Below are 16,396 nucleotides of genomic sequence, written 5' to 3' on the forward strand. Positions count from 1 at the left end.
TTTTTTAGGCCTCCTCACTACAATAAATTATATATATTTTAGTGATTTATTACTAAATCGGTATTTAAAATCAGAGACATTGGCTTTGAGCTAGAATGAAACAACTCTATCACTGAGTCAGTTTCCCCCTGAATATATACATATAAAATGTAGGGGAAAGAAAATAAGAATAATTGAATTTAAAATTTGGGTCTAATACAAAAACAGTGTTTCATTTTTTTTCTTTCTTTCTTTTTGTAACGTTTTCTTTTACTGTTTGAATGCGTAAAATGGGCCCTAGGCTCACATTTGGTCTCTTTGACTTAAACTATACATAAACTATGTTGGGTACACAATTGTTTAGTCATTTTTAAGTTTTCATTCCGCTTTAATTTTCATTCTGGTGGAAGAAATAGTTCATATCAATTAATTAGCATTTCCAACCGGATCGTCCACAACCAACACATCACCGCTGCCTGTGCATCTTTTGTACTTCCGGTAGTAGACGTCACGGAAATTGTGATCCTGCGATTGGATGGCGGCCACCAAAGATTTCAACACCTTGCGAAACAGCAAAGCTGCTTTTCTGGGCTGCAGTTTCATGTTGCTACGTAGTAAAGGAGGGAATGTTCATCAGCTGAAAGAGTGTTGTTGTTTGTTGATCCTGGAAAACATGTTGTGAAGGATATGCTGCCAGTTACTATTGTTGCAAAGCCAAAAAAAATTGGAAAGTAATAACAGCAATATATATATATATATATATATATATATATATATATATATATATATATATATATATATATAGATATATAGATATAGATATATAGATATATATATAGATATAATATATATGACAATCCGTCGTAGTAAAGTACATTAAAACAATAAATTAAAACAATAAATAAACATTTGTTTTACAAAAAGAATAGAAAGAAAAAAGGACACAAGACTTCTCGTAAAACATTATGATAGTAATTTACCATTTTTGGCCGCTCTGTAACAGGAAGAGGAAATACGCCTTGTTGTCACTCACCACCGGTTGTCCAGGGAACGCATTTAAAGCAGCCGCGCTCGACCAACCAGAGTCGCGGAAGAGCCAGCGCGCAGCCAATCAGCTTTCAGGGAGCGAGGATTTAAACCAACACTACAGGACTGTAACCAAACCAGATTTTCCTTTCATTACGACTCTTCACTTGTTTGCTGAAGCCACGCACATTTCAGAATGGCTCTGCGAGTGACCAGAGTGAGTATTTATGTACTTTTATTATTGTTTACAGTAGTTTGGAACATATTTAGTTACTCCTGGATGATATTTAGATGTGAAATGCGGTATTTTATATATTTTATTGCTACACGGGGTTTCTCTTCATGCTTTAAGCAATCATTATTCCATGTTAAAGCTATTGATCGTGCTTTAAAGCAACATTACGAGACTTTTTGCATTTCTTATAGTAATGTTCTCCTCTTTTTCTGCAGAATCGCCTGGCTTCCTCCAGGACCGAGCTCGGAGGGGTGAAGGCCTGCGCGGTGGCTGGGCCCGGGCTGAAGCCTCGGGCTGCGCTGGGTGAGATCGGAAACATCGCAGCTAACAAAGAGAACCCGAAAAAGGTGAAACTCCTTATAAATCCCTTTTATTTTCAATCATATATGGTTGTCATAACACGCTTTAAAATGACTAGAACTCTGTATTTTCAGTGCAGCGTGTTTGCTAGCATTCCGCAAGGGGGCGCTATTTATCTGATTGCACTATGAATGGTTTTTCATCAACCATTCAGGAAATATGTTGCATTAAGTTGTACTAAAATGTCAAAAGCAACAACTTGGCCCATGTCGTTCACATATAACCCTCCTTTTGAACACAAACTCATTGTAATGTTTTTTTTGGACATAAATCTTATGCGAGTCGTCGACTCTGCTATGGCACGCAACCTTATCATAAAATGGCTGGGATGGGCTTGTGAAATTGGAGCCACATGCTAATCTTTTTTCTTTTTTTTTTTTTTTTTAAGCGTAAACAATTTTGGCTTCAGAATGGAATTTATTTTGCTCATTTTAAATCTGAACAAGTCCGTAGGAATGAAACAAATGGAAGTTTTTCACTTTGTACTTCATAAATTGTCCTGCTATGCTAAATCTAATTTTTAGTGAGTGTCAGTTATTCTTGCCTGTAAACCAGATTTTACATTTGGATTTGTGCTTTTTTTTTTTTTTTTTTTAACACTAAATATTACGATGAAGAATATGCTGGTTCTGACTCGTAATGAGAGCACTAAATGGAGTAAAGTTTTGTGTACTACAGCTTTCGTAGTTTTTGAGGTGTCTGTTTATCTACTGTAGACCAACTTTTAATTTGTTCTTCAGAACATCAAGACTGATGTGGTAAAGAAGACAAAAGTCACAGAGAAAACTGAAAAGACCAAGCAGCCAAAGCAAAATGCCGTCGTTGCCGTTGAGCCCGTCCCTGAAGTCCAGGTGAGTCGATTGCATGTTGTGGGCTGTGTAACCCCAATGTTTCTGTTTATAAACGACCATCTGGGTTTTTCAGGTTCAGCCTGAGCCAGCGTCTCCCACTCCAATGGAGACCTCCGGCTGTGAGCCTGCTGAACTCTGCCAGGCTTTCTCGCACGTTATCCTGGACACCGCCATCAGGGATGTCGACGCGGACGACTACGACAACCCCATGCTCTGCAGCGAGTACGTAAAGGACATCTACAAGTACCTCCGGCAGCTTGAGGTGAGCAACAAAATGATGAGTTGACCTCTAACCTGGGGAGATGAGCAGGGTATATTTTTGTAAATTAAAAGGCAGTGCTGTAGAAACTGAGTGTTTGGTCAGTAGGTGGCACTGTAACAGCGGCAGAACATCAAACAAAAGTGTTGCCAGTTGGGTTTCCACTAAAGTTATTTTAACGTCACTTCTGGACTCCCAAACAGCCTAATCAATGTAGCTGCATGCTAAATGACAAACTTTTGTGGCAGCAGCTAAAATGGTCTCCATGTGGATGGTGAATCATGGTTCACAATGAATTCTGGTTTCAGGTCGAGCAGAACGTCAAACCCAACTACTTGCAAGGTCAGGAGGTCACCAGTAACATGAGGGCCATCCTGATCGACTGGCTGGTTCAGGTCAACCTCAAGTTCCGGCTCCTGCAGGAGACGATGTACATGACTGTCGGGATCATTGACCGTTTTCTTCAGGTAACTGCAAACGCACATTCTATCAATTTTTATTTATTTTTTTTTTTGCTAATTGTGTTTGGTTGCCCCACCAACAGGACCACCCAGTCCCCAAGAAGCAACTGCAGCTGGTCGGTGTGACCGCCATGTTCCTCGCCTCAAAGTACGAGGAGATGTACCCACCAGAGATCTCCGACTTCGCCTACGTCACCGACCGGGCCTACACCACCGCCCAGATCCGCGACATGGAGATGACAATCCTGCGGGTGCTGAAGTTCCAGCTCGGACGACCTTTGCCCCTGCAGTTCCTCAGGCGGGCTTCAAAGATCTACGAGGTGGGTTGGCGGTTCTAAAACCCTGCTGATGCAGACAGTGTACAGTTGAGCAGCTTTGGTTTGTGCCGCAGGTAACCGCAGAGCAGCACACGTTGGCCAAATACCTGCTGGAGCTCACCATGGTCGACTACGAGATGATTCACTTCCCGCCGTCTATGGTGGCCAGCGCTGCTCTGGCGCTCACACTGAAGATCCTGGATGCAGGAGATTGGGTAGGTATCAGGCCTGGGTCATGCAACTCTAACCACTTGCCTTTTCAAGATGGCTGCCGTCTTAGAGCCAACTAATTGGCATAAAATGTTACCGGTTTTCATGACTTGAATGAGCTTTATGCAAGATGCTTTGATTACACATGGCTGCCATTTTGAGGAAAAATGGGCCCCAAAAAGACTTCAATGGTTGGAATATGTGAAAGCTATGATTTGACACAGCATTTGTCTAATTGGTCATTTTTAATGCAAGCATTAATTTTCCATGAAATTGAAAATGTGATTTGAAACTGTTGTATGATAAATATTTGCAAATTGAATGCAGTAATTTTCCTTGGCAGCCATCTTGAATTTTTTGGTGGCAACTTTGTTTTCATTCAAAAGCAAACACCTGGCAACATGTGCCAAGATGTGAAATTTTGCTGAAGTATTTAATCTTTTAACACTATAGCATAACACAGCTGTAAAACTTTATTAACTCAACATGTTAAGCATCTTGTAAAATTATACTTTGGTATAACTTTTTACCTTGTGATTAAAAATGGAAAAACTATAGCCAGGTCCTTCCCGTCTGAGTTGACTTGAATTCAAAGTTCAAATGGAGGCTGTAAAACAAGATGGCTGCCTTGGCCTTGCTTCCATTTCTATGGAAACCCAAAGAGTGCATTGGTTGAAAAATCTGGATTTTCCAGAAACAAATCACCCAGCCCTACTCTACATCTTGGTGATTAATGCTACTCTCTTCACCCTTCAGGATGTCACGCTGCAGCACTACATGAACTACACAGCAGAGAGTTTGCTTCCTGTTATGGCGCACATTGCTAAAAATGTTGTGAAGGTGAACGACGGTCTGACAAAACACATGGTAAGTCTGCTTTCTCTCAACCAATCATGACACTAAACCTTTAAAACCACCTTAACGGCCCAATGTCTACCGTCTCGCAGGCCGTCAAAGGTAAGTACGCCACCTCAAAACAGATGAGGATCGCCAACATCCCCCAGCTCAAGTCTTCAGTGGTTAAGGATTTAGCGAAGCAGGCTGCTCAGTAACCGGACTCCCATCAGCACAGTGTGCTGACTTGTACAATGTATTCTTTTAAAGACTTTTAATGCAGCTGGACAGTTGGCATCCAAACAATCTTGCTCTGTTCTGCAATCCAAGTCCTTCTGCTTTAGTTGACTTACACTATATCTACATCATGATTGCACAGTATGGGCTAACTAAAGTTTTGAATCAACTTCTGCAGACGACGAGGCTCACTGCACCACTTCAAGATGGCTGATTGTGTAAATGTTCAGTGGATTTTGTTTTGTAATGTGTACAGCAATGCTTTTTAAATGACATGCCTTGTATTTTTAAACTTCTATTAAATGGTTTTGACCAGAACTTGGTGTCATGAGTCTAAATTGCCACTAGAGGGAGCTGGAAGACCAGATCTTAGTTACTGGTTTGTTTAGTGTTTCAGGTGGAAAAGTAAAATCTTTAATGGATGCATAAAACTAGTTGCTTGGTTGTTGGGTGAGGGGGACTTGTAATTATCACATGTGGATTACCTTAATCTAAGTTTTGCCATCCTAAACTGAACTTGTGCTGAAATGGTTCCAAAGAGGCAAAGACACTAGATCTATCATGTAGTTAAACTTGGCACCATTTGTTCACAGTTTAAAGTCTTTGTGACTGTAAAATTTGGTTTGTCATTATATTATGTTTTTGATCATTTACTAAGTACTTGAGTCACATTTTTACCAAATACTTTTACTTAAAAGTATGAGCTGGAATTTCTTTCCAGCTCAGTCAAAAATAATGCAAATCCTAAAAGGTTGTCTTAAATGCTTATTTAGCATTTAGAGTGTCAAACTGTAGGGCTGTGACTCTCTGGATCTCTGAAAAAAGCTTTTATCTGCCTGAAGAACCAACTACAGATTCAAATGAGGGTTTTATGGCACAAAGCTTAAGCATTTAACTCCCAGGGCTTGAAGCACCTGCAGTCAAAACTAGCTCCTTTTATACCCATCCATCCATCCTCTTCCGCTTATCCGAGGTCGGGTCGCGGGGGTAGCAGCTTCAGAAGGGAGGCCCAGACTTCCCTCTCCCCAGCCACTTCTTCCAGCTCTTCCGGGGGAATCCCGAGGCGTTCCCAGGCCAGCCGAGAGACATAGTCCCTCCAGCGTGTCCTGGGTCTTCCCCGGGGCCTCCTCCCGGTGGGACGTGCACGGAACACCTCACCAGGGAGGCGTCCAGGAGGCATCCTGACCAGATGCCCAAGCCACCTCAACTGGCTCCTCTCGATGTGAAGGAGCAGCGGCTCTACTCTGAGTCCCTCCCGGATGACTGAGCTTCTCACCCTATCTCTAAGGGAGAGCCCAGCCACCCTACGGAGAAAACCCATTTCGGCCGCTTGTATCCGCGATCTCGTTCTTTCGGTCATGACCCAAAGCTCATGACCATAGATGAGGGTGGGAACGTAGATCGACCGGTAAATCGAGAGCTTCGCTTTTTGGCTCAGCTCTCTCTTCACCACGACGGACCGGTACAGCGCCCGCTTGACAGCAGACGCTGCGCCAATCCGCCTGTCGATCTCCCGCTCCCTTCTTCCCCCATTCGTGAACAAGATCCCGAGATATTTAAACTCCTCCACTTGGGGCAGGACACCCCCCCTGACCCGGAGAAGGCACTCTACCCTTTTCCGGCTCAAGACCATGGCCTCGGATTTGGAGGCACTGATCCCCATCCCGGCCGCTTCACACTCGGCTGCGAACCGATCCAGCGAGAGCTGCAGATCACGATCTGATGAAGCCAAAAGGACCACATCGTCTGCAAAAAGTAGAGATGAGATCCTAAGGCCACCAAATCGGATCCTCTCAACACCTTGGCTGCGCCTAGAAATTCTGTCCATGAAAGTGATGAACAGAATCGGTGACAAAGGGCAGCCCTGGCGGAGTCCAACTCTCACCGGAAACGAGTCCGACTTACTGCCGGCAATGCGGACCAGACTCTGACACTGGTCATACAGGGACCTGACAGCCCGTATCAAAGGGCCCGGTACCCCATACTCCCGGAGAACCCCCCACAGGGCTCCCCGAGGGACACGGTCGAACGCCTTCTCCAAGTCCACAAAACACATGTAGACTGGTTGGGCGAACTCCCATGCACCCTCCAGGACCCTGCTGAGGGTGTAGAGCTGGTCCAGTGTTCCACGACCAGGACGAAAACCACACTGCTCTTCCTGAATCCGAGGTTCGACTATCCGACGGACCCTCCTCTCCAGGACCCCTGAATAGACCTTGCCAGGGAGGCTTAAGAGTGTGACCCCTCTATAATTGGAGCACACCCTCCGGTCCCCCTTTTTGAACAGGGGGACCACCACCCCAGTCTGCCAGTCCAGGGGAACTGCCCCCGATGTCCATGCGATATTGCAGAGTCGCGTCAACCAACACAACCCTACAACATCCAGAGCCTTAAGGAACTCCGGGCGGATCTCATCCACCCCCGGGGCCTTGCCACCGAGGAGCTTTTTAACCACCTCGGCGACCTCGCCCCCAGAGATTGGAGAGCCCAACCCAGAGTCCCCAGGCTCCGCTTCCTCAGTGGAAGGCATGTTGGTGGGATTGAGGAGGTCTTTGAAGTACTCTGCCCACCGGCCCACAACGTCCCGAGTAGAGGTCAGCAGCACACCATCCCCACTATAAACAGTGTTGGTGCTGCACCGCTTCCCCCCCCTGAGACGCCGGATGGCGGACCAGAATCGCCTCGAAGCCGTGCGGAAGTCTTTCTCCATGGCCTCTCCAAACTCCTCCCACGCCCGAGTTTTTGCCTCGCAAACCGCCCGAGCCGCATGCCGCTTCGCCCGCCGGTACCCATCAGCTGCTTCCGGAGTCCCACAGTCCCACAGTCCCTTTTATACCTTAGGTTGTAATGGCAGGAGTAAAGAGGTGCCAGCTCAGGCAGGTAAACACAATACTGCTTTAAAAAAGCTGAGATCCACTTTTTACCACTCAAGAAATTTGAAACATTTTCCTCCTTTTGCAAAATGGCTCTGACAGATGTAACTCAGTCTCATGTTTCTATGGTAACCAAGCAAAACACCTTTTTAGAAGCTACCTAGGTATAAATCCACTGAAGCATCTGTTCTACCTAAACCTTTAGTGTGCAGGCCTCAGGTGTAGTGTGCTTAACAGCATAGGAGGGACAAGATGGCGGCTTGACTAGATTGTGTTTTGGTCTACATTTACAGTATTTTTTGCGCTGCACAAAGCACTACTAAAAGAAAAGACGTGAAAACCTAAGATATGAGTGCAACTACCTTTATCACAAAATGGAAACAAAAAGCAGTTGTATGATTTCTCGTCTTTGGCTAAAAACCACAATACATTTCTCCCGCTAGCGCTAGCTATAGCGTTTTTTACATTTACCCAGGATGCCCTGTGTCGTAGTCCGCTTCCTGCTTTCGGAGCGGTCTCTTGTCTAAAACCTTCAGTCTCGGTTGAATTAAACTCTGGTGCGGTTTGATTATGTGACTGGAGATCGCTCCAAAAGCAGGAAGTGGACTACGGTGCAGGGCATTCTGGGTAAACACAACCAAAACAAACGCTACAGCTATCGCTAGGAGGAGAAATCCTACAACCGCAAAATTGTGACGCTACTCCATCTTTATTTACATTTAGTGAAGAAGGATGTTGTGCTCAGTGTCGTCTTTGGAGGTTTTTGTGTCGTTTCCTATAGTGGTTCTTGGTGCAGCGCCCCCACAGGCGAGGAGGGGAACAGCTTTTTCAAATTGGTTAATTTGACTCAGAGCAGTGTGAAAGAGAACCAAGCAGCAGAAAATGTAACAAATGTTGCCATTTTGGCCCTAACGTGAGATATAATTTCCTCAGGAGTTTAAATTTTGGTCTGTTTGTCATTTTTTAAATATTAAATGATTAATTCTTTGATCATTTACAAAGTACTCGAGGCACATTTTTACCAAATACTTTTTACTTTTACTTGAGTAAAAATATGTAAAACTCGTTCTACTCTTACATTTTTTACAGTTGAAACCTTCAAACTGACATTCTTCAAGTTTTTACAGCAGCTCCAACATTAGGCCTCAAGTAGTTAAAGCTAATGGACACAGCATGATGGGGGGTCGTCATTATTAGTGACCGGCTGACAGCTGAGACCCTGGGGAGGGGGCTTGTACCACCCTCCCAATCCCTCAAGGGGGATCTGTGGATGTTTGTTGTTCGGGCCACCTGCCATCCGGGTGACGTGAGTCGGCTTCGTAAGGCCAGAAGTCCTTGGCGAACAGCTTGAGAACATCTGTTGCTGAAGAGGCAGAGGCTGAAAAGTCATCTGCTGTTGAAAGGGGCGACAAAGATGTGATCTAAAGCGTCAGAAATTTAGCGGCAAAACAAGTATTTTACTTTCTGCCGTTGCAGAAAACATCAGTGAGTCATGTACAGGGCTATATTGGTCTGAAACCCCCAACCTGAACATCTGTTATCTGATATAATTTGGAGACTGCCATGCCACATATCCCTTTCAGAGCCTTCTGTTTTCCTTCTCCTCAGGGACAAATGATCATTAATCTCAGTTATCCAGTAAAAGCTGGGCTTTTAAACCCAGAATACTTCATAGTTGGAGGCTGAGGTCATGACTGGGCAGGGGTATCAGTTTACAACACCAAGCTACAAAGCAAACACTCTTCTGGAGCGGCGCTGGGTCTTTCTGACAGAAACCGTGGGCTGATATTTATTAAAAGGGAACATTTCTAATACAGTAGCCGTGCAGCTGGAACCGGTGCAACCAAATATCCCTCACATCCCCATCACAGGAATCACATGTCACCAGGCGAGGCCAGATGAACGTACACCACAACAATAAAGAGCTAGCGCTAGCAAGTAGCACTGTGGATTCGATCATCTATATAGAAACAGCTGAGATGGTTCAGGGTGTCTGGATGTCTGGATGGATGTCTGGATGCATGTCTGGATGGATGTCTGGATGGATGGATGGATGGATGGATGGAGTGTTTCTAGAGTTGCTGGTTATTTAAACAGAAGCATCTATAAACTGGTTATTCTCGTCTCATCATGAAATCTTCAAATTCATAAACGAAAGTCAAACCAAAGCTAAACAGAGTTAAATACCTTTTGTATTTATATCTGCTTATAAGTCAGACAGTAACATAAATGACAGCTATGATACATAAACCAGACTTTATAAACCCAAAGGAACGTTAAACACATGATCAACGTCAGATGAAAGATTCTCATTTATCTTTGTAACAAACTTGGAGTCCAAATGTTTCTGCTCATGTTCATCCAAACGCTCAGCACTAAAAAACTCCCCAGTCAGCACTGAGGTCCAGAAAGAATGCCACGCTTGTCTTCAGACCTCCTGATATTCCAGCAATGCGGCCCGAACCTGCAAACAAATCTTCCTTGCCTCAAGTCCAACACTTGGAAGCGTGTCCTAGTCTAAACATTGTCCACGAGGGCCCAACGTTTAACAAGTGCACCCTTGAAATGAGTGGCTGGCCTTTCTCACCTTGCATTCACCAAGTCTGCAGACTTCAATTCAATAATGACAAAGTCAAACAAACAGCGAGCCTGAGCCACAGCTGTGGGGCGCTAACAGGTCGGCAGCTGGCAACGGGAACCGGCAGCACACGAATAAACCAGAGGCAACTTTAAATAAAGATTTTGAACTCGACTGAACTGTTTTATTAGAAAGAAAGAAGGATATCACAGCCTGAACAAAGGAAGACTGGAGTCAGGATGCATGGATGGATGGATGGATGGATGGATGGATGGACGGACGGACGGACGGACGGACGGACATGTAATGACAAAGTAGAAACTTTCTGGGAAGAATGAACTGATAAAGGTTTCTGAGCAGATGTTTTTTGTACAGAATTGATATCTTCTTCCTTTTCTTCAAGGCTTTTCTTTTTATTCTGATTAAAAAAAAATATATATATATATAAAGATAAATGCGCATTTCTCTGATTGACTCTGTTTCACTAATTATCAAAAGAATATTTTATTACAGATGTACTGAATGAATGATTGAATGGACGGACAGACCAGAGTCCACCATATCTGTGGTAACCACGGTAACAACCCCAGTGATTTGTTTGTCCACCAGTGGAGTCTCTGCATCCATGAAATCATCGTTCCTCCCGTTTCTGTTTCCAGTTTTCATGGAGCCAGAAGCTGAAAGGTAGAGCATCTCATGATGAAGGAGCTAATTAACCTCTTGGCTTCTTCTCTGGAACGCCAGTAAAGTAAACAAGCTTCCCTGAAGGTTCTTCGTCCCCAAGGAAAACCATTTAAAGTGGAAACTCGTGAGATAATTCAGCTCACTTTGTATTGTTTTCTAAAAAGAGCTGCAGTTCTCTTAAACGTCTCTTTCAAGACTAAAACTCTTGAAATTTCATTTTCTGGCTTCTGTGTTTAACCTTATTACCACCCATAAAGCTGAACTTTATACTTTAAGCTGATTGGGCTGCTACAGTTTACTGCTGAATTTACCTTAACGTCACTGTTAAGCCGATGTTGCCATGGAAAGCTGATTATCGGAGGTTACTATCACAGTTTTACTTGGAGGGAAACATGGCAGTGTTTACATTTTGATTAAGCAATAATGACAACAAGATGGAGTCTGGCACCTTTGTTTTCCTGTGATTAGGGTCTCTTTTTCTGAAATGCATTATTTATTTTACTGATAACACTTATGACGTACTTTTTCTCAAACGCTGCAGTTTTGTTTGTATTAGTGTTTTTGGAGTTTTTGCTTGAAATCCAGGAAAGAATAAGCCACCATCCTGAGCAAAAAGGTGAGTTTACCTGTCATGGCATGAGCTGAGGCACCCTGTAATCTCAGGTGATGTAAACACTCAGCACGCTGATCTGTAGTGAACTCGTTTGATATCTGCAGGGTGTTGTAATCTGACCGGTGTGGTGAGTCAGACGCCTGGCAGCCGTCGGATAAATCCCAACAGAGTGGTGGGAGGACGGGACGGGACGGGACGGGACGGGACGGGACGTGCTGCTGACACAATGGAAATCAACCTCTGGGGTCACTTTGTTGTCCCCGAAACTAGCCTGGGGCTGACAGAAAGCATCCAGCAATGAAACTCTGCAGCCGAAACGAACGACTGTTTTGGTGATCAATTATCCTGACAATTAACTGATTAATCAGAAAAGTCCAGAGACCACTTTCAGAGATTATAGAAATGTCCAACTGTTTGAGACCAAACTCTAAACACAATGGGAAAATGTTTATAACTTTTTTTGTTCCAATACTATTTCAGCTCATTGCATCCCTTTGGATTTGGTAAACTTAGCTTAAAGCATGATTAGGTTACTATTTTCTGTCAGTGCGCTCAATCATTTGAGACAGACAGAATCCTTTGGGGACTCAACAGCTCACAGAGGTATAGTTATTGATTATATTAGTCAATAAAGGCCAGTTTCCTCTCTGAATATTATACTAATGCACTCATGGTTGGATGGCCTGGCTTGCCTCGCAGGCCGGGGTTATAAAGTGCTCCAGAGCTCCTAAATTATTCAGAAGGCCCCTCAGCAGATCCACGCCTCCATTAGATACAGAGAGGAAGATGGGAACGAGGAGGAGGAGACTTTAACGATGATTTCACCAGGCCCAGTGGAGCCAGACATCATGGGACTGGATGATAGAGTCAGACGTGGAAGACCACAGGTCTGCCGGAAGTCTTTACCAACAGATTGGTCAAGAGGAAACTGTAAATATGAACGAACCAAATATAACAGCATTGATGGTGAATTAACTCGCAATAAGAGGGAAGAGCTGCTGACCAGCGTTTAGGAGAGATAAACTTATCGTACATCTCAAAAGACTTTCACCGATATTTATTTCTGTAAATCCAGCAGAGGGTTGAATGTCCTGTTAGCAAGATGTAATAATTCACATTATTAGATAAGATAGTAAAATGAAGGTGTAATTTTTCACACAGGATAGTAAAAAAAGCTTTTCTCTCTGGAGTTGACAGCTTATTGTCTTCTTCCAACAAAGGTTAAGGATGACCACTTGACTTCCATCATGTTTCTGCTGTTATGGGAAGTTATGCAAATGGAAAAGCAGGAGGAAATTCCTGCTGCTAATGAAAATCTTAAAAGTGCATAAAAACAAAAGCTACGACTGTTTTGACAGTAGTGTGAAGTATTTCTGCTCTCCTGCTGTTTTTCAGTCTCATTTCTGGGAAGCTCAGATTGTAGTTTACGCAGCAAAAACACTGAAACGCTTTGGTAAATCAACACGGCCGGCAACAAGAGACACGAGAGGCCAAAGGATCCCTGACGCCAAGAATCATCCGTCTCTCGCCGACTCCCGCCATCTGGGAAAGTCGGCTTCATGAGGGCTGGAAAGGTCTACAGATCGCTCGCACATGTGAACATGTGGCAAGCCACCACAAGGATGTGTGTGGAATACTGAAGCAGGGATTTGGGATGGATAAAGTGCTTGGCCCCAAACACAGGAGGGCTGAACGTTTAGGAGCCTGAAATGAATGTGGAATATGTTGGATTATCGTGAGCGCCATGACTCAAACACGTTCCAGAATGGAGGCCGACCCCAGGACTGTCTGGCACTACAGAGTCTGTTAGAGTAGATGCTTTGTCACACTTGATAGTGCTGACAGCTTAAGTGCAACATTCTTTAGTTTCCATCTCATCATCCAGTTCAGGCGTTGCATTGAAGATATTTCCTTTTTTAGGTTTTACTGCGAGCCCAAATTACATTTTGAGGTTTGTAGCCTAGCTTTGTTTGTTCTTCATTGGGAACAATTGAGAGATGCCAAACAAATAGTACTGAGGGAAAAGAATAAGCTTGTAATTTGACCAAATTAGCTCAATTTGGTAATATATTAATATTTTCCAGGACAATATGTCACCAGGTTTTTAAATATGACCTATCATGTTTCCTTTAACAGGTCAGGATAGATCTAAATGTAAGGAACAAAACATGTTAATTACATTTTTTTGCACAAAATCATTTTTAGAATGTGTTAGATTGCTGTCTGCTCAGTCGTGCCTATCATATTTCGAGCTCTTTTAGAGTCTCTTGTCACTTTAAAGCCAAATAATTTGCTCCTGGCCACACTCCCCAACTCACAGATGAAAATGGCTGCAAACAGATGCATCATCAAGCAACTGTACATCTTTGAAAAGCAGAAATGGAGCCTCCTGCACAACCAACACGAACGCACTATGTGTTTTCTGGACGCTACGTCAACAACGAAACACTTGTCTTTTCCAGTAGCCATTATACAGAGCATTCAGCTGATCAAACTTCCTGGAGCTCTATTTAGGTTGCTAGGTAACGGGTGTAACTCTCCTGGGGTTGCTAGGTAACGGCACTGTGCCAGCCGAATGTGACTTAACAATCATTCGTTTTTTGAAATAGCTAATTTTCCAGAAGCCAAAAAACATTAACTTACAGCCAACACACCGCCGTGTGTTTTTTCAGAAGCAGTTTAGACCCAAATGTATGCATAAAAACATTCAAAATGTACATTTTGTATAAAAGGTCCTGTTTAATGGCACGAGGAAATGTATGTTAACTTTTAAACAGTTATTTTGTGAAAAGTTTTTCCTTATTAAATGAACCAAATATAGCTAGTTTGCAATAATACTGACATCAGAATAACTTATGGCTAAATTCGGTAGCATGCTAGTATCCCTGAAGGTTTTTACCTAGCATTAGGTACATTATAAATTTGACATTTTTCTGTATGTTAATTTACCTTCATTTTAGAGAATATAGCCTTTTGATTGTATAAAAAGAGCTGCTCTGCCATACAACATTCAAAAAATACTAAGACGTTCCATAAAATTCAAGCTATGAATTGATTGCAACTCGTCTGCAGCATCACTTCTGGTGTTAGTTGCTGTTTCATGTTGTTTGACATGAAATGTTTGGAGGTTCATGGTCTGAAAACATCTTGACCTCAGTTAAAACAGAATAAGGCAGCAGATCACAGTAACCTTTCACTGAATGATCGGGTTTCACTTCCATCAGCAAAACACATTAAAAGGTGTTGGAGACACAAACCAGTTCATTTCTTATTCTGGCTGCCATAACAACAAATCAGTACAAAGAAAATGTTTCTTAACCATTATCCACATTTCTCCTTACTATCACTAACTTTCGTTTATTAGAGCAGTGATTCTCATTGTGAAGTTCTACAGGAGGTTTTTATTGTACTAAGACTTTCTGAATTAGCTGTAGACATCTAATACTATGCAATCACCAAAGAATGGAGAACATTTTTAATTGTTGTTACACTAAAAAGGAATTACAGGAATCTGATTCTGATTAAAACTTTATTCCCTGGAAACTCACTGGTATGCTGCAGTTAGACGTAAACAAGCGCAGACAGAGCAAAGACGCTCTTTATGCAAAAACTGGGGTAGTGAGTTGGAGCCGTATCAAAGGGGAACAACAACAATGTCCAATCAAACCGTCTAACAGCTCTTTGTGTGCAGCTTTACGCACCAGTTAGCAACATGCTTCCAGACACGTTCAGCTGATACTGACAGAACCAACACTGTTTTAAACTGGGCAACATGAAGAGCGCTGGCTGTGAAGATGAACCTGTTAAACCTCATTACATATGAACCGGAGATGTTTTGGTTTTTTGTTGTGGAGATGCTGTTTTCAGCTCTTTAAAGCGTTCTGCTGTGTGGGGTTCCTCAAGGTTCGATCCAAGGGTCTGTCCTATTTAATATCTACATGCCACCACTAGCTCAGGTTATAACAAGTAATAAGGTTACTTATTAAGATTAAGATACATTTTAAATAGGCATAATTCAAATATTCAAATATTTTAATTTGAATATATAGTTTGGCGTCTGTGGCTCTTTAGACAATTTATCTTAATAACTTTGGCTAGAAATGATTAAAAATCAACTAATGTTTTGAAACATAGCCATAACAAATGCAGTTTTATCTGTTTTTCAATTAACTAAATAATGACACTAAAAGTACCAGAAGTATTTTTAGATCTATTTTTTGTCATTAAGTTTTTTTTATGTAGTTATCCACAAACATTCAGAATTATTTATGCACTTTTAGCAAAAGTTTAGTTTTTCTTTATTTTACAACCGCAAAATAGAAATAAAATAGTTGTTCTTTAGAAATGACAAATCTTCTACATAATTATCTGAAATTACAGCTATAAATTGTCTTTCTTAAAAATGTCAAAACACAGACACACTTGTGGCTTTCAATACGTTTTATTTATCTGGACTGAGAGTCAAAATGGCTCTAGCCTCAAGAGGGATGCATAAATCGTGATTAAATAATATTTTATCAATCAAATCAAAGTCATTTTTAATGGCATAATGCCAAATTACATTAATATGAAAAGATGTTCAACATTATTTAACTTTAAGAGGTACTCAAACAATGCGGAAGCAACTACTTATTGACATTTTAACAGTTTTCTAGTGAGTTTGAGTGTTTAGCCACGCCCCTCAACTCGGAGCTCTGCCTGGGTTGCTAGGCGACGGGCCGGGCTTGGCGGGAGTTGCTAGGTAATGGCGCAGTGCCAGTGGAATGAAACGTAGCTTTTTGAAACGACTCACTTTCCAGACACCGAAAGCAGTGAAAAGAATATTTCTAACTGTCAGAAGCAGAGGCAGCTGTTTATTCATGTTTTATCAGTTTGTCAA

The 16,396-nt window shown here is 42.5% G+C and overlaps 2 protein-coding genes and 1 long non-coding RNA gene across 3 annotated transcripts in view; 2 read left to right on the top strand and 1 right to left on the bottom strand.

Moving 5' to 3' along the window:
• Positions 1 to 16,396, bottom strand: part of LOC114149750 (protein NLRC5-like) — a 1,536,511-nt gene that overhangs the window by 1,047,882 nt on the left and 472,233 nt on the right. The window lies entirely within an intron of this gene.
• The window catches only part of LOC114149825 (uncharacterized), a 461,125-nt gene that overhangs the window by 32,886 nt on the left and 411,843 nt on the right, over positions 1 to 16,396 (top strand). The gene's annotated exons all lie outside the window — the stretch shown is intronic.
• On the top strand, positions 1,064 to 5,087 carry ccnb1 (cyclin B1). Its single transcript, XM_028025905.1, has 9 exons — positions 1,064 to 1,222; positions 1,456 to 1,587; positions 2,341 to 2,451; positions 2,525 to 2,713; positions 3,019 to 3,177; positions 3,255 to 3,491; positions 3,563 to 3,703; positions 4,455 to 4,565; positions 4,646 to 5,087. Exons 1-9 carry the CDS (start codon positions 1,202 to 1,204, stop codon positions 4,748 to 4,750), a joined length of 1,206 nt encoding a protein of 401 aa, XP_027881706.1. The 5' UTR covers positions 1,064 to 1,201; the 3' UTR covers positions 4,751 to 5,087.

The sequence above is a fragment of the Xiphophorus couchianus genome, chromosome 8 (genome assembly GCF_001444195.1).
Source record: "Xiphophorus couchianus chromosome 8, X_couchianus-1.0, whole genome shotgun sequence".
NCBI lineage: Eukaryota > Metazoa > Chordata > Actinopteri > Cyprinodontiformes > Poeciliidae > Xiphophorus > Xiphophorus couchianus.